The sequence below is a fragment of the Balaenoptera ricei genome, chromosome 3 (genome assembly GCF_028023285.1).
Source record: "Balaenoptera ricei isolate mBalRic1 chromosome 3, mBalRic1.hap2, whole genome shotgun sequence".
NCBI classification, from domain to species: domain Eukaryota; kingdom Metazoa; phylum Chordata; class Mammalia; order Artiodactyla; family Balaenopteridae; genus Balaenoptera; species Balaenoptera ricei.
The window spans coordinates 55,953,411-55,976,991 of record NC_082641.1 but is presented as its reverse complement, the minus strand read 5'-3'; the positions used below and the strand labels follow the sequence as shown (position 1 = coordinate 55,976,991).

At 35.9% G+C, this 23,581-nt stretch overlaps 1 protein-coding gene across 3 annotated transcripts in view; it reads right to left on the bottom strand.

The window, feature by feature from the left end:
• Positions 1-62: 62 nt before the first annotated feature.
• RAD17 (RAD17 checkpoint clamp loader component) overlaps positions 63-23,581 on the bottom strand; it is a 29,839-nt gene continuing 6,320 nt past the window's right edge. For 2 of the 3 annotated variants that reach the window (XM_059916527.1, XM_059916526.1), the window contains 12 exons: positions 22,807-22,943; positions 22,273-22,325; positions 20,866-20,991; positions 20,703-20,772; positions 15,273-15,384; positions 13,100-13,285; positions 12,715-12,800; positions 12,448-12,594; positions 10,855-11,004; positions 8,798-8,918; positions 2,998-3,055; positions 63-844 (listed from right to left, as the gene is read on the bottom strand). In XM_059916527.1, coding sequence (XP_059772510.1) covers positions 580-844; positions 2,998-3,055; positions 8,798-8,918; positions 10,855-11,004; positions 12,448-12,594; positions 12,715-12,800; positions 13,100-13,285; positions 15,273-15,384; positions 20,703-20,772; positions 20,866-20,991; positions 22,273-22,325; positions 22,807-22,943 — 1,511 coding nt within the window. In that variant the 3' untranslated portion in view covers positions 63-579. The remainder of the gene's footprint in view (positions 845-2,997; positions 3,056-8,797; positions 8,919-10,854; positions 11,005-12,447; positions 12,595-12,714; positions 12,801-13,099; positions 13,286-15,272; positions 15,385-20,702; positions 20,773-20,865; positions 20,992-22,272; positions 22,326-22,806; positions 22,944-23,581) is intronic. The other variant, XM_059916529.1, reaches the window with a different exon arrangement.

The following is a 23,581-nucleotide window of genomic DNA, read 5'->3' as shown; positions in this document are numbered from 1 at the left end:
ACACACGGCAGACCGTGCGTGTTAAGAATCATTGAAAGACAGGAGAAACAAAACAAAACAAAACAAATTCAACATTTTAATTTTCATATAAATTATGTAAATAGTTTCCAGAAAGTATCTAAAATATTCCACTGTACAACATATAAAAATGGTATCTGAAAAAGCTAGAGACCAGAGAGAAATTGTGAATAAGGCACAAAGTTTATTTACACTCTTAATTGCATACTAAACTGTTTTATAATTCTTATTTACAACCCACAGAGTTTCTGTATTCTGAATTATTCCTTCACATCTTCTGATATTTGGCATAATGTTCAAACACATTTCATACACACTGACCTCTCCCAACACCACTCACAAGACTAAATAAATACTAGAGAAAAAGATTAAGAGATTATTTGACGGTTTGATCTTCTATTTACTTCAACATGACAGAAATCAGTTCTCTGTGCTGAAATACTACAAGAGTGAAGAATTAACAAACTAATTCACCTGAAAAGTCTATTATCTCTGTTCAAGTACCACTGAATAAAATGAATATGAATCTGTCAAGTAACAATCTCATGGGCAGGCTGCTTTCTATGTCTCATCACTCTCATAGTCTTCTATTATCATGTCTTCTTCTTCCATGTCTCTCTGGGCTGAAAAGGGCTGAGGCTGGCTGGCAGGCAGTGCACTCCCACTATCCTGACTCAAAGGAAGAGACCAGGTTTCAGGTTCAGCTGTTTGAGTGCGTTCACCCAGCGCTTCCTTTGCAGGCTGCCCTCCACTAAGCTGGGCTTCATCTCCACTGTCCAGGTCTATCATTCCATGCTCCCTGTCAGTCAGGGCTTCCATTTTCAATCTGCCAGATTCATAACACAGGCATTAATAATAATCAAAGGAGGGGATTCCTTTAAATTACACCATGAGTGTGGTGTTTATGAAACCCTCTCCTGTAGTCTCTCAGTTACCTTCCTTGTGCTGTTTAGCCAGGTGGTCCGGTTTATTTAACAATATAAACAAAACTAAAAAGTAAATGACAAACTGAATAAATCATTACAACTTGTAACACAACCAAGTTAATTAATATCTTTAGTAAAGAGTTCTTAAAAAAAGAATTAAATGGAACAGGAAAACAGACATAAAACATGTACAGATAGCTTACAGAAGAATGGTTACTAAATAAATTGCTCAACCTAATTTGTAATTTTAAAATGGAAATTAAAATAATATTGTCATCTTTCAAACTGGTAAAGACCTTTTAAAATAATAAAACCCAGTGGTGGTAAGAGGAGAAAAGAACATGCTGAAACACTGTTTAATGGGCATAAGATTGGCAAAATATTCTTGGAAGCAATCTGGCAATACAGAGCAAAGGTGTATATCCATTGATCCAGCAATTTTATTTCTAGGAATTCATCCTACATAAATAGTATTTGATATGCATGATGATTTAGCTTCAAGGAAGGCTGTGACAACAAAAGCTGGAAACAAGCTAAATGTACAAAACCAAGGTGTAGGAGGACTTCCCTTGTGGTCCAGTGGTTAAGAATCAGCATTCCAACACAGGGGATGCGGGTTTGAACCCTAGTCGGGGAACTAAGATGCCACGGGGCAACTAAGCCTGTGCGCCACAACTAGAGAGAAGCCCACGTGCCACAACTAGAGAGAAGCCCTCGCGCTGTTAACGAAAGATCCTATGTGCCACAACTAAGACCCAACGCAGCCAAAAATAATAAATAAACAAAACAAAACAAGGTGTAGGTTCAATTATAGGAAATTATGCAGCTATTAAATAGCAATATTAAATGTTAAGTTTAAGTATTAATATTCAATATTATCAATATAAATCAAAGATAATGTTAAAATGGTCACTAATGTTAAAATGGTCACTATAAATGAAAGACAACAGTACTAGTCATTGTAATAAGTAGCAGACAAATCCTGCCTCCCAATTCAGATCAAGTAGCTGAACCAATAATAAAACAGTGACTCCCATTCTTTTAATTACATCTTAGGAGAAAAAAGACAATAGAAGACAATGGTCTTCCCTTGATTTTGATGTCATAATCTTGTGGGGAAAGGAGCCAGTGAAAACAGCTGGTCCTTCTTTGATTCAGAGGAAAGTGAGGAGAAAAGGGAAGTTTATAAAAGGTCTGAGCCCTGATCACATCCCAGTGGGACGATGCTGTAAGATCCATCCATCACTGTATTTCTGTAAAAGGAAAGATGGGCTCCCAATAGCTAAGTCATCATAAGGAAGAAACCATTAACACTACAAAGGCCTTTACTGAATCTATGAAGGCAGAGGAAAAAAAAGCCCAGATAAGCAAGTTTTCCATTTGGGACCAGGAATAGGAGAACTAGTAGAAGGGGTAATAGATGCCATTTCTATCATTTACTTTTATCCTTGCAACCAGGAAGCAAGCACTTTTTAACCTTTTTTAGAATACCTGAGTGCATAATTTGACCTTACAAATAAGCCAAGTAGAAATGAACTATAAGCACTGTGTTAATCACTGATGTTAGGCCAGAAGCCATTTTGCAATGGAATGAACAGTATAGACGTAGATTTATCTCTCTATATCTATATATTTTTTTACTTGTCTGAATTTTCTGTGATAAAGAAATAAAAAAGACAGTGCTCTTTTGAGGTAGTTCCTGATTACTGCAGTCTCCAAATATAGGCTAAGAACACCTCTTGGCATGAAAACTGAAAAGGGGTTTTCAGCTATGCAAAATTTGAACTCAAGGATTTTAAAGGTTCCTCTGCCTCTGTGTTTCAATGATTCTATTTAGCCTAATAGTCCATTCTGAGATGGTGAAAATAGCTGTTACATGTAATATATATAATAGATGGTCTACAATGCAATCACATGGTCTCTGATCACTGGTACAACATGTATTTCTTGGCCTTTACAGATAACATTTATTGACTGTATAATGAATAAATACATAAGGTATTTGGTGGTTATTTCAGTAACAGCTCTTTGAAAATTAAAATGATCAGCTTACCTTCCAAAGTGTCGCTTCAGAGGAAGTCTTCCAATATCTTGGATAAAAGAAATCTGAGCTAAAAGAGATTTTTAAAAAGCTTTAAATAGACATTTCTCCAAAGAAGAATGGCCAAAAAGCACATGAAAAGATGCTTAAAGTCACAAATTGTTAGGAAAATGCAAACCAAAACCATGAGATACTATTTCATACCCCTTAAGATGGCTATTATCAAAAACACCCCATAAAACAACAAGGTTTGACAAGGACGTGGAGAAAGCTGTAGAAATATAAAATGGTGTATGTAGCTGCTGTGGAAAATGGTAAGGTAGTTCCTCAAAAAATTAAAAACAGAATTACTATATGATCTAGCAATTCCACTTCTGGGTATACACCCAAAAGAATTGAAAGCAAGATCTCAAAGAAACATCTGTATATCCATATTTATAACAACATTATTCATAACAGTCAAAAAATGGAAGCATATATGTATACATATAGCTGATTCACTGTTATACAGCAGAAACTAACACACCATTGTAAAGCAATTATACTCCAATAATGGTGTTTAAAAAAAAAAAAAAGTGGAAGAAACTTAAGTGTCCAAAAACAGATGAATGGATAAGCAAAATGTGGTAAATATATACAATGTAATATTATCCAGCCTTAAAAAGGAAGGAAATTCTGACACATGCTATAACATGAATAAACCCTGATGACATGCTAAATGAAATAAACCAGTCACAAAAAGACAAATATTGTATGGTTGCACTTAAGTGGGTACCTAGGGTGGTCAAATTCATAGACAAAAGGTAGGTAGTGTTGGACTTCCCTGGTGGCACAGTGGTTAAGAATCCATCTGCCAATGCAGAGGACACAGGTTCAAGCCCTGGTCTGGGAAGATCCCACATGCCACGGAGCAACTAAGCCCGTGTGCCACAACTACTGAGCCTGTGCTCTAGAGTCCGCAAGCCACAACTACTGAGCCCACGTGCCACAACTACTGAAGTCCATGTGCCTAGAGCCTGTGCTCCACAACAAGAGAAGCCACCACAATGAGAAGCCCACGCATCACAACAAAGAGTAGCCCCTGCTCGCCGCAACTAGAGAAAGCCCGTGTGCAGCAATGAAGACCAAACACAGTCAAAAATAAATAAATGAAATAAATAAATTTAAAAAATAAAATAAAAAAAAGAAGTAAAGGGAGCTATAATGACAATGACTCATCAAATAGGGAATATCAGTAAAGAGAAGGAAATTGCAAAAAAGAACCAAATGGAAATTCTGGACTTGAAAAGTACAATAACCAAAATGAAAAGTCCACTACAGGGGCTCAACAGTAGATATGAACTGGGAGAAGAAATAATCAGTAACCTGGAACACAGACTGATAGAGATTATGCAATCAAGGAGAAAACAGAATGAAACGTGAGATACCTGTAAGCATTCCAACAAACACTAATGGAGGACTAGAAAAGAGGACAGAGAGAAATGAGCAGAAGAAACATAAAGAGAAAATGTCTGAAATGACATAGTAAAGTGAAAGAAATGGGATAAAAATTGATGAATAAAAAGAAAAGCCAAGGGCTTCCCTGGTGGCACAGTGGTTAAGAATCCGCCTGCTAATGCAGGGGACACAGGTTTGAGCCCTGGTGAGGGAAGATCCCACATGCCTCGGAGCAACCAAGCCCATGTGCCACAACTACTAAGCCTGTGCTCTAGAGCCCACAAGCCACAACTACTGAGCCCACGTGCCACAACTACTGAAGCCCGCACGCCTAGAGCCCGTGTTCCACAACAAGAGAAGCCACCGCAATGAGAAGCCCGCACACCACAAGGAAGAGTAGCCACTGCTCACCACAACTAGAGAAAGCCCGCGCGCAGCAAAGACCCAACACAGCCAAAAAAAAAAAAAAAGTCAGACCACAAGACTTAAAAAAAAAAAAAGCCAAACATCCTATTTTTGACTAAATTTTATAAACCTTCTAAAGTTTGCAAATCAAACACTACCTTACCTTTTTAAAAATCCACTACACAATACAATTAGGATTTTTAAAAAACAGCTTTTTGATATGGAAAACTTAAGAGTTGTGATCTTGGAATCTGAACTTTCTAGTGGATATAATGATTCTCTAGATGATTCCAATGTGAGTAATCCAAACCAATACTTCTCAAACTCCTCAAACATCTCCTGCATAAGAATCACCTGGAGAATCTTGCTAATTGATCTTGCAGATTAATTCAGTAGGTCTTAGTTGAGGCTGAGATTCTGCATTTTTCTCAAGCTTCCAGGTGATGCTGATGATTCTGGTCCAAGGAGACTCTTACTAATCAAACCGATTCATTGTCCCACAGCTAGGAGTGGGACAAAGAATGTGAATGGCTGTGCCAATGTAAGTTGGTGGCAGTAGGGCTGGGACTGAAGGAGCAGCCTGCATTGTCAGGAGATAGGTTATAGACATAGGGATTAAGTAAACAAGTGAATATATTTAGCAAAGTGGGAGATGGGTCCATATCCACTAAAAGGAACCAGGACTCATTGAGATTTCTAAGTCCATGTAGGGACAGTATGAAATAATCCGGGAACACTTTGTATCGGAAAGAAAGTACTCTAAGAGTAAAGGCACAGAGTTACCTTAAAGCAGCTTGCACTGCCCAAATCTGGAGAATTTAAGTCCAAAATAAATAATGATAGAAACAACAGCTGAAAAAGCTCCAGAGTCCATACAAATATAAACAAACAAACAAACAAACAAATGGGGAAGAAGGCGAAGCAATACCTTACAGCAGAATTTATTAACACAAATACAGAAGGAATAATGCCATTAGAAAATCACTTGCCAACCATGACGGATTCAGGAAATAATTATCAAAAGATGCTATAACTAGTGGGTGAAATTTTAATGGGAAATAGGATATTTACATAGTCTCAAAGTGTCTCCCCACAAAACACTTAATAACTTTACATTGGAGAACCTGAGAGATGTTATCTTACCAAATAATAAAAGTTAACTTCACCAGCATGGTATAAATAGACAACATATTCCCCTGATGTGATGCACTGAGAAGAACACAGCATCACTTCTGTGGTATTCCTGCCCAAAATATATATCCTGAATCCACTCATGAGGAATCCTCAGATAAACCCAAATTGAGGGGCAGTCCATGTTATAACAATCTGCTTCAAAAATGTAATGGATGAAGAAAGACCACAGTACTATTCTAAATCAAAGGAGACTAAAGAGATAGCAACTAAGTAACTAAATGTATCATGTGATCTGGCATTGGATTTCTAGACAAGAGAACAAGTTTTTGTTGTTATTTCACAAGGGGCATTATTAGGACAATTGGCAAAATTTGAATGGAATCTATAAATTACAAATGGAGTCTAATAATTAAACTATAAATTAACAGTAATATATCAATGTTGATTTCCCGATTTTGATGTATATACTGTGGTTATGTAGGAGAATGTCCTTGTTTTCAGGAAGTACATGCTGAAGTGTTTAAGAATAATGGGCATAATGTCTGCACTTTACTCACACATGGTTCAGAAAAAAATACATATATTTGTGTACATGTATGTATAAAGAAAAAGAATAAAAGGCAAATATGGTAAAAAAAGAAACACTGAGGAATCTTGGTGAAGGATATACAAGAACTTCTTTGTCCATTCTTCTAATTTCTAAGTTTGAAATTACTTCAAAATAAAGTTTAAAAACTAGTATAACCTGGGAGTTCCCTGGTGGTCCAGTGGTTAGGACTCCATACCTTCACTGCTGAGGGTCTGGGTTCAATCCCTGGTCGGGGAACTAAGATCCCACAAGCCATGCAGCACAGCCAAAACGATAAATAAATAAAAACTAGTATAATCTAAAAATAATAGTCAAGGATAGGGAACTCTCTGGATTCTGACTCACAGATTAATCATTCCCATTGCTCAAAAGTCATCTCACTTCTGCCTGTAAATACAGAGTATTTTAAATCTTTAAGTATCAATATTCTTAAAAGATGAGACTCTCATTGTATGAAGGCAGACATTTACTCTATTATCCTCTCTTCTGATAATTCATAAGGCAAACCCTATCTTTAAAATTTGAGAAGTTTTGCACTTTCCTCGTGGCGCAGTGGTTAAGAATCCACCTACCAGTGCAGGGGACATGGGTTTGAGCCCTGGTCTGGGAAGATCCCACATGCCGCGGAGCAACTAAGCCCGTGAGCCACAACTACTGAGCCAATGTGCCACAACTACTGAAGCCCACACACCTAGAGCCTGTGCTCCGCAACAAGAGAAGCCACCGCAATGAGAAGACTGCCCACAGCAACGAAGAGTAGCCTCCGCTTGCCGCAACTAGAGAAAGCCCGTGTGCAGCAACAAAGACCAAACACAGCCAAAAATAATTAAAAAAAAAAAAATTTGAAAGTTTAAAAAAAACTTGAGAAGTTTGATGAGTTATGTAGTAGATTAGCAATATTTTCAATGTTACACAAATTCTCTGTTCTACCTTGAAGATCAGCACCACAGACATGTGACCTAGGACTATTAATGAAATGTGGCCCTTAAGACACACATTAAAAAAGAGAAACTGATGGAAAAATTGGTAAAGTTCAAAAAAAGGCAAACCTCAGTAGACATAAACTAGGCAAATGTGTATTGCCAAAGGCATACTAATTTTTTTAGCATTATTTATAATTTCAAAACTTGGAAAGACAATGTAAACATACTATTAATGAATACTGCTTGTAATATTGAAATCAACCAAAATACCTATCAATAAGGTTGAATAAAATTATTATAAATTTTGAAAAAATATGAGTTAGGTTTGAATATACTTTTGCATTGCTGCTGTTATAGACTAAATGCTTCTGTCACCCCAAATTCATATTTTGAAATCCTAACCCCTGAAGTGATGTTATTAGGAGATGGAGCCTTGGGAGGTGCTTAGGTCATGAGGGTAGAGCCCTCATGAATGGGATTAGTGCCTTTATATAACAGAACCCAGAGAGAGCTCTCTTTTACTCTGCTCTTTACCATGTGAGAATACAATGAGAAGATGGCCATCTGAAAACTAGGAAGCAGGCCCTCACGAGACACTGGGTCTGATGGCACCTTGATTTTGGACTTCCCAGCCTCTAGAGCTCCTTTGCCCGAATTATAAAATATGGAGCGCTATGCATGATAAGTGACAAAAAAAATTAAAGCTTCCATCTAACATTTGTATACGCACAGGAAAAAGTCTAGAAGAATTTACACCAATCTGTCAAAAGGAATTACGCATGGTTATAGGGGACTTTCAATTTTTACTTTATGTACTTCTTTATTATTTAATTTCTTTCTTTTTTAATCAAAAAGCATGTATTAATTCTGATTCAAAAAATAAAGGGGGGGGGCTTCCCTGGTGGTGCAGTGGTTGAGAATCTGCCTGCCAATGCAGGGGACACGGGTTCGAGCCCTGGTCTGGGAAGATCCCACATGCCATGGAGCAACTGGGCCCATGAGCCACAATTACTGAGCCTGCGCATCTGGAGCCTGAGCTCCGCAACAAGAGAGGCCGCGATGGTGAGAGGCCCGCGCACCGCGATGAAGAGTGGTCCCCACTTGCCGCAACTAGAGAAAGCCCTCGCACAGAAACGAAGACTCAACACAGTCATAAATAAATAAATAAATAAATAAAAGAACGTGAATTTCTTAAAAAAAAAAAAATAAATAAATAAAGGGGAAAAAAACTTAGTGTCACTGGTACACAGGAATAAGTTGATCCACAAAAACATAATGTTATAAAACACTACTTCTTGGGGATAAGGAAAACCCATGTTATTACCTTGATTTCTCATTGGAATGGTTAGCAAAGCAAGGTATGGCAACAGCTGAGTTTGGAGGCATAAAGCTGGTAAGCAGAAGTCAGAAAAAAGTGCTTTTGCTGCCAGGCAATTTTCCCGATACTGCAGAGAAGGAAAAAAATGGTGAAATGAAAAATAAAAATTTAAATATGGATATTTATTCCTAGACTAAGTTTATTATATCACAAAGTGTGTGGGTTTATATGTTACAAATACACTCTAAGAGTTTATCTGATCAGTCCCTTTTTTTTTTTTTTTTGGCCACGCTGGGCAGCTTGATTAGTCCTTTATAACTGTCCTAGCATTATCTAACAAAGCATTTTATCTACACAACTATTTCACACTTGATATAACAGCAATAAGAACAAGACTTAAGGTAGAAGAAAAACAAACTTAAAAATTAAAGGACTTCTGTTTATGAGCATACACATATCACAAATTATGTGAGGATATTGTTTCTCAATGAAAGAAGGTATTTTCTTCAGTTAAGAGAGGCACTATGCTACAGTGATGATAAGAGAAGTATGATCTCTGCCTTTCAGGTGCTCAGTCTTAGATCATTTATATGTAACAAATGCAAAATTAATATACATGCTATAAAGCACAAAGCAAGTCAATAAGGGACATAAATTGCTTAAAAGTAATGAAATTCTCCAAGAAATCCAATGAAAATTTTCTTAGGTAATGAATGATAGGTTCATATGTAGCCATATGAATTTAAAACTGGAAGACATCTTAGAGATGACCTAGTCTGGGGGTCACAAATTCAGATGCTATAGGAGTCAGGCAGTTAATAGAAATCAGTGCAGTGGAACAGCTTGGGGAGGTGGTACTGACCACTCCCATCACCAAGGGGCAGATTATACTTGGCTTGAGCAGACCGCTGCCATGTAAAATATGGACCAGTGTTGCCTTACTTCCAATTTTTTTTTTCAGGAGATCGCAGAAATTCTGAAGCCAGAAATCCTTACCTGAGTTTTAACTATTATACTAGTTTTTAAAGATTGGCAATTCATTTTAAAAAATCTGTGTGTGGGTTGTATTCAACTTGTGAGCCACCTGTTTTTGACCTCTAAATAATTCAGTCCTCCATATTTATAGCTGTGGAAACTAATGGCATATTAAGTGAAATAACTTGTGCAGATGGTTAGAGGTAAAGCCAGGATTTATTTTCAACTGAAACGAAAATATAATTATAACTACAGGCATACCTCAGAGATACTGTGGGTTTAGTTCCAGACCACTACAATAAAGTGAATATCACAATAAAGCAAGTCACACAAATTTTGTGGTTTCCCAGTGCATATAAAAGTTATGCTTGGGACTTCCCTGGTGGTCCAGTGGTTAAGACTGTGCTCCCACTGCAGGGGGGCACGGGTTCAGTCTCTGGTCGGGGAACTAAGATCCTGCATGCCATTCGGTGTGGCCAAAAAAAAAAAAGGTATGCTCAAACTAGACCATAGTCTCCTAAGTGTGCAATAGCATTATGTCTAAAAAAAACAATGTACATACTTCAATTAAAAAATATTTCATTGCTAAAAAATGCTAACTATCACCTGAGCCGCCATCCAGTCATACTCTTTTTGCTGGTAGAGGGTTTGAAATATTGCTAGAATTATCAAAATGTGACACAGAGACACGAGGTGAGCAAATGCGGTTGGAAAAATGGTGCTGATAGACTTGCTTGATGCAGAATTGCCACAAACCTTCAATTTTTAAAAAACACATTATCTGTGAAATGCTTTAAAAGTGCTATAAAACGAGGTAGGCCTGTATACTTTGATGCCAATAAAATAGGTATATGCTTTCAATTTTTGAGTGCTTTTTCCTTAAAAAAATGACTAAGCATTTAAGAAGACTGTCCTTTTTATGTTTTATCATAATTCTAAGAAAACTGTGGGCCTTAGCAACTATTTCTCATTAAGAATGAAAGATCACTTTTCTTTTTCAATTAAAAGAAAAAACCAATTTTATTGAGATATAATTCACATACCATAAATAGTTCACTCTTCGAAAATGTACAATTCTTTTTTTTTACCTTTTTATTTATTAGAAACCATTGGGGTTTATGCAAGGGTCGAAAACTTGTTCCTCCTCCTTGGCAATGAGCAAATCCTCGGGCTTTGTTGGAATGTATCACACCTCTCGTAGCTATAGATGTACTATATTCCCTGAGTAAAGAGCGTGTCTAGAGAAGGAGACAAGATGTGAAATAAAGAAAATAAGAGATTTATAAAACTGTACTTATTGGTACTACTGACCCCCAAAAAAGGCTAATCATATTTAGTTACTGTATGTTCATTTTTTTCAACCTCACCACAGCCCTAAAAATAATAGTGCTACAAAATTTTGAAGAAAATTCAACTGTGACATAATAATCAAACACTATGCGTGAATATTAACTGGATGTTGGATGGAGGTGGTGGAAATAACTTTAAATACATTTTTGAGATAGCTGGGGAAACAGGAATAAGGACATTATATTACTGAATTTATGTTTATTTTCTTAGGTATGATAATGCTATTGTGGTTGTAATAAAGCAATGTCCTTATGCATGCTTAAGTGTTAAGTGTTGTGATGCTACAATTACTTTCCAATTATTCAGCCAAAACAAGTGTGTCAATACAGATTAAGCAAATGTGGAAAAATGTGAAAAACTGGTGAACAAAAGTTAAAGGTATTTAGGTAGTCACTGTGTATTCTTTCTATTTGTCAACAGGTTGGAAAATTTCAAAATAAAAAAGAAGCAATATAAAAAAATTAAGCAAATGCAACCACTGAATAATGAAACTCTAAATATATAACAGAAACTGTATCATAACTGTTTAAATGATGGAAATATGGCTAGTGTGACCAGGGAACTGAATTTTTTTTTTTAATTTTTATTTTGGCTGTGCTGGGTCTTAGTTCCGGCATGTGGGATCTTTAGTTGCAGCATGCGGGCTTCTTAGTTGCGGCATGCATGTGGGATCTAGTTCCCCGACCAGGGATCGAACCTGGGGCCCCCTGTATTGGGAGCACAGGGTCTTACCCACTGGACCACCAGGGAAATCCCTGAATTTTTAATTTAATTTAAATAGCCACAAGTGTCTAGTAACTACTATACCAGTCAGAGCAGAGTTAAACTGTTAAGAAAAAATACAAACTTTATAGTGAATAATTTCAAATGTGCAAATAAATAAATTTAAAAACCATCAGAAAGTATAGCAAGAAGCACAGGGGACTTCCCTGGAGGTTCAGTGATTAAGATTCCACGCTTCCACTGGAAGGAGCATGGGTTCGATCCCTGGTCGGGGAACTAAGAGCGCATCACGCAGTGTGGCCAAAAAAAAAAGAGAAAAGATAGAGGCACAGTTCCTTTCCTTCTGTCTACTTTTCAATGGTTGTCAAGTTTTCCGACTATGTATTAGTTTTATAATCAGAAAATAACTTTAGAAAAAATTAGTGTATATTATCATCGAAAAATCAGATTCACTGCTGAAGTTTCACTGGGTTGGATGAATTAATTTTGTCATTGTTATTAAGAAGTTACTTAAAATAATGTCAAATCAGTATGAATAGAAGTAAACTTTCTTTCCCAATTCTGAGGAAATAGTCATAAACAAAAACATTTAAGTCAAATGGTCTTACATTCCAGTCACCACTGAGGATATCTGCAAAACTCAGAAATTCACTGGCTCTCACAAGATCATCCACTTCTGTGAAGAAATCTACGTAGTTCTGGTGAAGATATAAATTAAATAATTCTCCTGGCATGTGTGACATTTCTACTACTTCCTATAAAAAGAAGTATATATAATTTTGGTAAAAATTCAGTGGTCAAATTTATATGGACACATATTTAATATTAATAGTATACAGCGTGTAAATAGTATTAAGTGTTATTAAAGACTTTACCTCAGGTTGAACAAGCAATGTATCCCGCTCATACTCTGATAAATGAGAAGGCAATCGAGGTGAGTCTAATTCTGTTACAGATGCTCCTATTAAAAAAAAATGTCTGGAGTTATTAAAAACAACACCACCTTTATAATTATATAGCACCTCTCATTTGAAGGTTTTTCAACAGTTGGTTTTAATGTTTAATCCCACTCATAATCCAAAAATACTCTATCTAAATACATTTTTCTGCTATGCCTTTCTTAGGTCCTGCCAAAGAGTATCTGACCTAGTCCTAGTTCTTTCTTATAACTGAACCAAATATATGACATTTTAAAAAATGTATTTTATTTCAATTGTAAGATAATAACAGATTTTTAAAAAATGTATAAGGTTTTCTTACGTTTACAATATAGTATTTTCCCCAAAGCTCTGAAGAGAAAAAGAGAAACATCTTTGCCACCAATAGCTTGAACCTCTTGATTTTCAAATATCCTATCAGGTTTTTGTCTTCCTTTTGCTTTTGACAGCACAGCATCTGATTTTAATGAAGACATTCGTTTTTTCCTTGGCCATAAATTGTTCTTTCCTAAATAATATACACCCAAGAAACAACATTTAAAATAAAATTAAAATATGAAAATTAAAACGGAGAACATTTCAGATATAGTTACACTAAGTGTTCTAATTTAAATGTTTTTCTAATAAATAATTATGAAGTATACAGAGTCCTCTTTCAGTTACTAAACTATTAAAACGAAATTAAATGTCATCTAAAAGTATGTCATGACACAAACTTCAAATTTTCACATACACAATGACATACTCTTAACATAGTCATATCACCTTGGTTTCTCACAGTGTTAATGGCAAGGTACTATCCTTGGTACATGGTATGTACTAACTAATTTAGTCCTCATAACAACCCTATCAGAGGAGAACTATTATTATACAGAGTAAAGAAATGAGACATAAAGAGGTTAAGTAACTGGCTAAAGGTCAGCAGCTAGTAAGTGATTTGAATCCAGACAGTCTGGTTCTGCAATCCATGCTTAACGACGATGCTATATTACTTCTTTACTGATTTGGGCAGTCTCCAATTTATGAATAAGCCCGTGTTCAAATTTCACTGGGAAATCTACTTTTTAAAACTCAGGGACTCCCTGGTGGAGCAGTGGTTAAGAATCTGCCTGCCAACGCACGGGTTCGATCCCTGGTCCGGGAAGACCTCATATGCTGCAGAGGAACTGAGCCCGTGTGCCACAACTACTGAAGCCCGGGTGCCTAGAGCCCATGCTCCGCAACAAGAGAAGCCACCGCAATAAGAAGCCTGCGCACCGCAATGAAGAGTAGCCCCTGCTCGCCACAACTAGAGAAAGCCCCTGCGCAGCAACAAAGACCCAATGCAGCCAGAAATAAATAAATAAATAAATTTATAACAAAACAAAAACAACTCAGAATGCATGACTTCAGAAAACCAGCCTGGAGTATTAGAAGAACACAGGATCTAGGTTTGAATCCTACTATTGTCTATCTCATTAGGCTGGTCTGAGAATTAAATGAAAAAACATAATTGCTAATACAGTTCCTGACCCACTATTATTTTCTTCCCTCTGAAATTTCTGAGCTCAGAGCAATAACGTTATAAATGGTAGTTAGGATCCCAAACTGACCCATCCCTAATTCTAGTAGTGAACCTAAGCACAATTTACATTTATGTTTCTACAGCAAGAAGCAGAATTCTGGTTTCAGTTGTGTTAGGATGTCTATTTCTGTAGAGTTATTTGGAAAAACAAAGATGTCACTAAATGAACAGGTTACACTTGTGGGTAGAAACTAGGATTTCAGGTGGATTTTGAGATCTCCAAAGAGCTTTTAATTCTTTAAGGTCAATTCCTCAATGTTAAGCATCAAGTAGGTCACTTGTTAAATGTTTTCTGATGAAGACTGTATGCAGTAAATTATGATCATTAAGTGCAAAAATTAACTCATTGCTATTAGTGGGGCTATCTCTTTACTATAGCATGGCTAGGGACCCCTTTTATATATTAACAAGTGTAAATGCATTTGTTAAACATATCATATGTGAACTATTATTAAATTCATTAACAGCTGGCCATTTGAGCACTGAATGTGTGTCAAGCACTGGAATAAACACTCTACAAGGATTACCTCACTCTTCACACATCTCGATCAGACAGGTTCTCATATAAAAGGTGAAAAACTTAAAGGCATGGAAAGATTAAGTAACTTGCAAGATTCAGTCACTGAGAAGTGGCAGAGCCAGGATTTTCTCCCAGGAAGTCTCATTCCAAATTAACTTTGAAGGGTAAAGTGGCAAACCACGTAAATAAATCAGCTTTGTCTCATATAAATATATATGGTGACACATAGTGGTGTGTGTATGCATGTGTACATACGTAATTTTATTACTCTGTCTCAATAAAAAAATAGTAAGTGGAGATAGGTATATACCAATTTTAAGTTAAAATGTTTAGTTTAATGTCATTTCATGAACCATTAAGAAAAAGTTAGTCACCTATAAAATACCATAAGAGTGTATCTTTTCCAGTTACCTGTTGAAGAAGAAAACTGGAGGCTGTTTATTGCACTTCTGATATCACCAGAACATCCTTGACAGAGCAACTCTAGAGAAGTTTTATCAGGGACAACAATCTTTCCTCCATCCTAAAATGAAAAAATTAAAATTAAAAAAGCTATTTTCTAAGCAAAAAACAAACAAAACCACCTATTTTCTAAACTTAATGGAAGTATAATAGAATCTTTCCAATTTGAATGCTAAAAAGCCTACATGTTAAACAACAGTCTGCTTATGAAGGTACAAGTGTCAATGACATCACAGTTTAAGGTAAAATTTCAAGGTTATAAAATATCGTTTTACTTTTTTACTTGGACTAGGTTATATTTTGAAGTTCTCTCTCTTTCACTATATACATATATATATACAAATATATATAAACACACACACACACTCACAAATGCATAAATACGTGAATACGATATATCACCTATCACACCCTTGGTAGATCAAGTATAAGACAAGAAAAACTTATCCTCTCTTCCCCCTCAGAAACTCTTAATAGTTACTGACAACATAACTTAAGCTGAATTCATGTGATTGTTCATAGATGATCCCATTTCAGCTCTTGATAGAAAAACAGTACTGTGCTAGGATCTTCAATATATTTTTAACTTTATTAACCAAAGCTGTTTCAAAAGTTCTTTATGAAAGTTATCCTTTTGCTCCACAGATCCCAACTTTGTAACATTTGTTACCACTTTAGGAGGAGCCTTTCCAGACCACTTTTTGTGCACACATATCTGTAAGTAAATATAGTATCTGTAAGTATATATAGTATCTGTAAGTATATTCAGAGTTAATTTTTTAAACGTAAGTGGGATTATATCATATGTATTATTCTATGAATTAACACCATTCTTTGTGATCTTTCTATGTTAGTACCTTTAAGTCTACATAATTTAAAAAAAATATTATGGGTAGACAGTAATTTAACTAATATTTCCCCAAATGAAGGGACATTTACATTGTTTCCACTTTTTTACTACTCCAGACCTATATATATACTATATATACAGCTGACCCTTGAATAATGTGGGGTTAGGGACGCCAGCCCTCCTCACAGTCGAAAATCCAAGTGTAACTTATAGCTTGCCCTCTGTAGCCGTGGTTCTGCATCCTCGGATTCAACCAATCATGGATCAGTAGTACTGCAGCATTCACTACTGAAAGAAATGCACATGTATGTGGCCCATGCAGTTCAAACCCATGTTGCTCAAGGGTCAACTGTATACCTTTGCCAACATGCATGAACATTTCTGTAGAAGCAGAGTGCCCTTCAAAGTGTCTGTAACATTTACCAGTTTTATTTTTCCTAGCAATGGTAGGTGAGAGTGTTCATTTTTCCGTATCTTTGGCAACCCTGTATATTAAATCTTAAATTTTTTGTACTCTGATATGTGAAAAATGTTACCTGGTTTAAATATGAATTTCTCTGATTACTACGTAGGGCTGAACACCTCTCATGTTTACTATCCATTTGTATTTCTTTGTGTACTGGCTTCTGTTCTTAGCCTTTTTTTTTTGTAGGCATATTTTTATGTATTCAGGTATTAGTGGGGCTTCCCTGGCGGCCCATTGGTTAAGAATCCGTCTGCCAGTGCAAGGGACATGGGTTCGAGCCCTGGTATGGGAAGATCCCACATGCCGTGGAACAGCTAAGCCCGTGCGCCGCAGCTACTGAGCCTGCGCTCTAGAGCCTGCAAGCCACAACTACTGAAGCCTGTGCTCTAGAACCCATGCTCCGCAACAAGAGAAGCCACCGCAATAAGTCCGCGCACCGCAATGAAGAGTAGCTCCCCCTTGCCGCAAGTAGAGAAAGCCCACACACGGCAACGAAGACCCAACACAGCCAAAAATAAAATAAATAAAAAATTAAAAAATATATTCAGGTATTAATGCTTTTCTGTTAAAAAACTGCAAATATTTTCTTTCATTCTCATGCTTGTTTTTTATCTTTATTTACCATGCCTTCTGTCATTTCCTAAGTTTTCCATTTTTTCTGAAGTAAATCCATGGCTTTCAGGTTTTTGTTTCTTGCTTAGAAGACTTTCCCCCAACCCAAAGTCAGTATTTTTTCCTAATACTCTTCTAATTTTTGTATTCAAATCTTTAATCAAGGTTTAAATTATTTTTGTGCATAGTATGAACTAAAGAGGCAACCTTATGTTTTCCTATATGAATATCCAATTGTTCCAACACCAGTTGTTAACCGTAATAGTCTACTTTCCTTCCCCAGTGATGTAAAATACCACTTCCATTATATAAAAAATTCCCATTTACACATACTGATCTATTTCTGTGCTGTCTTCTCATTTTATTCTTCCATTTGTCTATTACTGTGCTAATACCACACTGCTGTACTTCCTATAGTTTCATCATATTATGTTCCAATACCTAGACAGCAAGTCTCCCTTCATCACTCTTTTACAAAATTTTCTTGCTCATGCCTTCTCTTCCAGATTAACTTTATTTTTATTGGGACTATATTTACCTTAAAAATTGTTTTGAGAGGAGTACTTGTTTTTGAAAAATTCTAGATATGGATTACTTGCCAGTAAGGAAATATAATTTGAAATTATAATCCTTGGTAGCTGAAGAAAATACTATGGATGTTAATTACTGTGCACATGGCAAATATGGCTAAGATGTATGATCAGCAGTTCCTTCCACACTTTATATACCTCATGATATCAGAAAAGACTAAAGATCTTTCTTCCTATGAATACAGAGAAACATTTATTTAAACTTAAAGAAAAACACTTAAGATATTCAACACTCTTTCTTATTATAACTCATTCACTTAAGATGTCAACACTCTTCCCTAATATAATTAACTAAGCTACAGAATACCAGAGATTAAACTCTCCTTTAAATCTTCTTATACTATCATTATCATCCTTGGAGACTGCAGACAGTATCATAACATTTGATTTTATATTTGATTTATATTTATATGTAAATATTGTGCTTGTTGCTGCTCCTTTTATGTAACATATCAATGATGATATCAAAAGTATACTAGCTCTAAAATTCTTGCAGGTCAACTATTTAAGGTAAAGCACATTAACCACATAACAAAGAAGTTATGGTATCTCCTTTTACTAACTTGCTAGAGTAAATGCCATTTGCAATTTAATGACTTAGTCTTAAAAGAAGTTGTGAGTAACATGATACAGTAGTATGACGCTGACTACTTTTATTTCTTCAATGTTTAATAAATATTTAAATATAGTTTATAATTATCATGCTTATAGTAGAAAACATAGATTTTTTTCAAAAAGACAATAAAAAAATCACAAGTAATCCTACCATCCAGAATCACACTTAGCATTTTTACGTATTTCTTCTAGTATGTATAGGTTTATGTATATATGTGCATTGTGTTGTCATTGACAACTGTATGTTTTGTTTTAGCACAGTGAATTGGAGTCAGAACAAAACTTAAACTCATCTGATACTTAATAGTCATGGAATATTATTCGAGTTATTTCCCTCGAAAGTTCAGCTTCCTTACCTATAAAATGGGGATAATTCTGTATGGTTGTGGTGAGGGTTTAATAAGATCAGGTACGTAAAAATACTTTGCATAGGGCTTGACAGATATATCAAGGGCTGGAAACACCATTTCTATTGTTAGAATTATCATATAACTTCGCATCTTGTTATTTTTAACTTGACATTAAATTGTATTTCCCCATGTCACTGAATATTTTCAAAACGCTAATTAATGACATAATAGTTCACCACAGTAACTGCTCCCTCTATTACTGGACTCAGGGTGTTTCTAATATTTCACTATTAATACTTGTACTTATTCAGCTAAGTGCTCTACATACATACATTATTTTGTTTAATCCTCAAAATAACCTCTCCCTTGGAGAATTCCCTCAGTTCCTGTGATCCAGCACTCCAAATATATTATGATGTAAGATCCAGTTGATTTATAGCAGTAGGGCCCCCTAGAACCATGCTACTGGGAGTAGAAGTTTCATCAATTTATTTTAACATCATCTTGATTTGAAAGATAGAAAAAAATGATGCGTTAAAACTAACAGCTATGGGACTTCCCTGTGGCACAGCAGTTAAGAATCCGCCTGCCAATGCAGGGGACACGGGTTCAAGCCCTGGTCTGGGAAGATCCCACATGCCGCGGAGCAACTAAGCCCGTGCGCCACAACTACTGAGCCTGTGCTCTAGAGTCCGCAAGCCACAACTACTGAGCCCACGTGCCACAACTACTGAAGCCCGTGCTCCTGGAGCCCGTGCTCTGCAACAGGAGAGGCCACTGCAACGAGAGGTCTAGGCACACAACGAAGAGTAGCCCCTGCTGGCCGCAACTAGAGAAAGCCCCCATGCAGCAACGAAGACCCAAAGCAGCCAAATAAATAAATAAATAAATAAATAAAATTTATGGGGGGAAAAGGTAACAGCTATTTCAGGGACTTCACTGATGGCGCAGTGGATAAGATTCTGTGCTCCCAATGCAGGGGGCCCGGGTTCAATCCCTGGTCAGGAAACTAGATTCCACATGCATGCCGCAACTAAGATTTCGCATGCCACAACTAAGGAGCCTACCTGCCGCAACTAAGATTTCCCATGCCACAACTAAGGAGCCTACCTGCCGCAACTAAGACCCCGCGCAACCAAATTAAAAAAAAAAAAAAAAAAAGTACAGCTATTTCAGAACAATGTTAGTATACTTAACAATATTGAACTGGATGGTTAAAAATGGTTAAGATGTTTCTAATACATAATACAGCTAATAATACTGTATTACATATTTGAAAATTGCTAAGAGAAAAAAATCTTAAATGTTCTCACCACAAAAAACAAATGGTAATTACATGACATGATGGAGGTGTTAGATAACCCTATGGTGGTAATCATTTTTCATTACATAAGTTTATCAAATCAATGTGTCATACACCTTAAACTTACATGATGTTATACGTCAGTTATATCTCAATAAAGCTGGAATAAAATGGTTAAGATAGTAAATTTTATGATATGTATTTTTATCAAAATAAAAAATACATTAAATCTTTAAAAAGTGACAACAGGACAAAAGTAGAGTTGGACTGTTGCTGACTAATGGACCTAGATACCAGAAAACAGCTTCTTGATAACAGATACAATTTAGAACACTAAGCCAAGCAAAGGGAAATTTACCTCAATGTGAAAAAGAAAATTAAGTTTAAAAGTAGAAAAAGGTTAAGGATTTTTAAAATTAGTATTTCCTACATTTTCTAAAATGACGTGCTTTATGAGCGTAATTAAAATTCTTTAATTTTAAAAACTGAAATAGTTTGTATCTCTAACTCCTCAAGTTTATATAATACTACTTAAGTTTGGCTTCTATAATTACAATGTAAGATTCAAATTAATCAGTTCTTAAAAGACTTACCTTATTAGCTTCTTTTGTCACTATTCGATTAAGAAATTTCATCATAATTGTTGGTGCCACAGGGTTGAAACTGTCAAAGTTTTATAAAGAAAGATAGTGGTTACGTGATTAATTAAAAAATACAGTATGTATATGAAATTTTAAGCAGAAATTTCATTCTTACCTAATATTTGATATAGCACACTCTTCCTGAATTTCTTTGGGAAACAGTAACCTTTGATTATTACCTCCACTGAGACTGTCAGAGATTATAAATATTAGAGGACATCGACCAATCTGCACGTACTTCCTAAAATAACAAAAGATAGCAAGCAAGTAAACAAATGGGACCTAATGAAACTTAAAAGCTTTTGCACAGCAAAGGAAACCATAAACAAGACCAAAAGACAACCCTCAGAATGAGAGAAAATATTTGCAAATGAAGCAACTGACAAAGGACTAATCTCCAAACTTTACAAGCAGCTCATGCAGCTCAATATCAAAAATACAAAAAACCCAATCCAAAAATGGGCAGAAGACCTAAATAGATATTTCTCCAAAGGAGATATACAGATTGCCAAAAACACATGAAAGAATGCTCAACATCATTAATCATTAGAGAAATGCAAATCAAAACTACAATGAGGTATCATCTCACACTGGTCAGAATGGCCATCATCAAAAAAATCTACAAACAATAAATGCTGGAGAGGGTGTGGAGAAAAGGGAACCCTCTTGCACTGTTGGTGGGAATGTAAATTGATAACAGCCACTATGGAGAACAGTATGGAGGTTCCTTAAAAAACTAAAAATAGAACTACCATACGACCCAGCAATCCCACTACTGGGCATATACCCTGAGAAAACCATAATTCAAAGAGTCATGTACCAAAATGTTCATTGCAGCTCTATTTACAATAGCCAGGACATGGAAGCAACCTAAGTGCCCATCAACAGATGAATGGATAAAGAAGATGTGGCACATACATACAATGGAATATTACTCAGCCATAAAAAGAAACGAAATTGAGTTATTTGTAGTGAGGTGGATGGACCTAGAGTCTGTCATACAGAGTGAAGTAAGTCAGAAAGAGAGAAACAAACACCATATGCTAACACATACATATGGAATCTAAGGAAAAAAAAAAAAGGTCATGAAGAACCTAGGGGCAAGATGGGAATAAAGACACAGACCTACTAGAGAATGGACTTGAGGATATGGGGAGGGGGAAGGGGAAGCTGGGACAAAGTGAGAGAGTGACATGGACATATATACACTACCAAATGTAAAATAGATAGCTAGTGGGAAGCAGCCACATAGCACAGGGAGATCAGCTCAGTGCTTTGTGACCACCTAGAGGGGTGGGATAGGGAGGGTGGGAGGGAGGGAGATGCAAGAGGGAAGAGATATGGGAACATATGTATATGTATAACTGATTCACTTTGTTATAAAGCAGAAACTAACACACGATTGTAAAGCAATTATACTCCAATAAAGATGTTAAAAAAAGAAAAAAGATAGCAAGCAAGGTTGAAATTTAAACCACCTGCCATTTAATCTGGAGTTTTAGAAAAGTTCACTGAAACTCACCTCAGAACTTCATGTAAAGTATGAGAATCTCGATAAAACTGGTTAGGTAAATCCTACCAAAAACAAAGGAGAAATATTAGCTCAGTTTTATTCCCATGTAAATTTATTTTCAGATTTATATTTACCAAAACAGGAAAAATGTTATCTATTCAATGTACTGTAACCAGAACTTTTGTAGAAATTAAGGGAGACATCAGATAGCTGGTATCCTAAATAGTAATACACATCAATGGGATTTTGATAGCAAATTCATTAGGGTCACTACAGATTATAACATTTTTACTAAGACGTCACTTTCCAAATGTTTTTTGCCTTTCTATACTTAGGCCATTAAATTCTTAAAGTTCATTAACCTGTAGCTACTCTATCCAAGTTTACTGCAAAAAACTTTAGGTTTCTTCTATTACACAAAGCCTTTATGTTATATTTTACCAGCACTAATACTATGGAGAGAGTAAATGTCATTATCACATAAAATATATCTTACAATTGTTTACTCAATAGTTATAGCAGAATTTCAAAAGCTGTCCTTACTTCAACTAGAATTATCTTCTTATCAGTTCTCAGATCATCTCCAAGCATTTGTAGTTTGTTATATTTTGTCGCTCTTAGTAGAAACTCTTTAAAAACTGCTATCTGAGACTGATAAGGAAATACATGGAAGCTTGATTCTGAAAGGAAACATATTTAATACTTTTATTTTCAACCAAATATACACACCAATATTATACATATGTATGTAATATACATATACATTAATGAATACATTTACATATACATGAAGGAGCACACAATATTGTAGACTGTTTTTTAATTAGGCAAAACTGTTCAAATTTAAAATAGAATATTCATTTCAAAAGACAAAAGTCACTATGAACAACAGTAACTTTTCTGTACCAATGAAGGTAATATGGAGTTAACTGATTTCAGAACACAGCTGTTAGTATAAAAGTCATACAATTGGTAAAAATATTTATGACTCTGCCTACACATTGAAGATTCTCCCAATTAGTGCATGACTATAAATGAGCTGTTTTCAATAACAGTAAGTTTTAATTTAATTTAATAATAAGTTTTGGGCTTCCCTGGTGGTGCAGTGGTTAAGAATCCGCCTGCAAATGCAGGGGACACGGGTTCAAGCCCTGGTCTGGGAAGATCCCACATGCCGCGGAGCAACTAAGCCCATGCGCCACAACTACTGAGCCTGTGCTCTAGAGCCCGCGAGCCAAAACTACTGAGCCCGTGTGCCATAACTACTGAAGCCCGCGTGCCTAGAGCCCGTGCTCTGCAACAAGAGAAGCCACCGCAA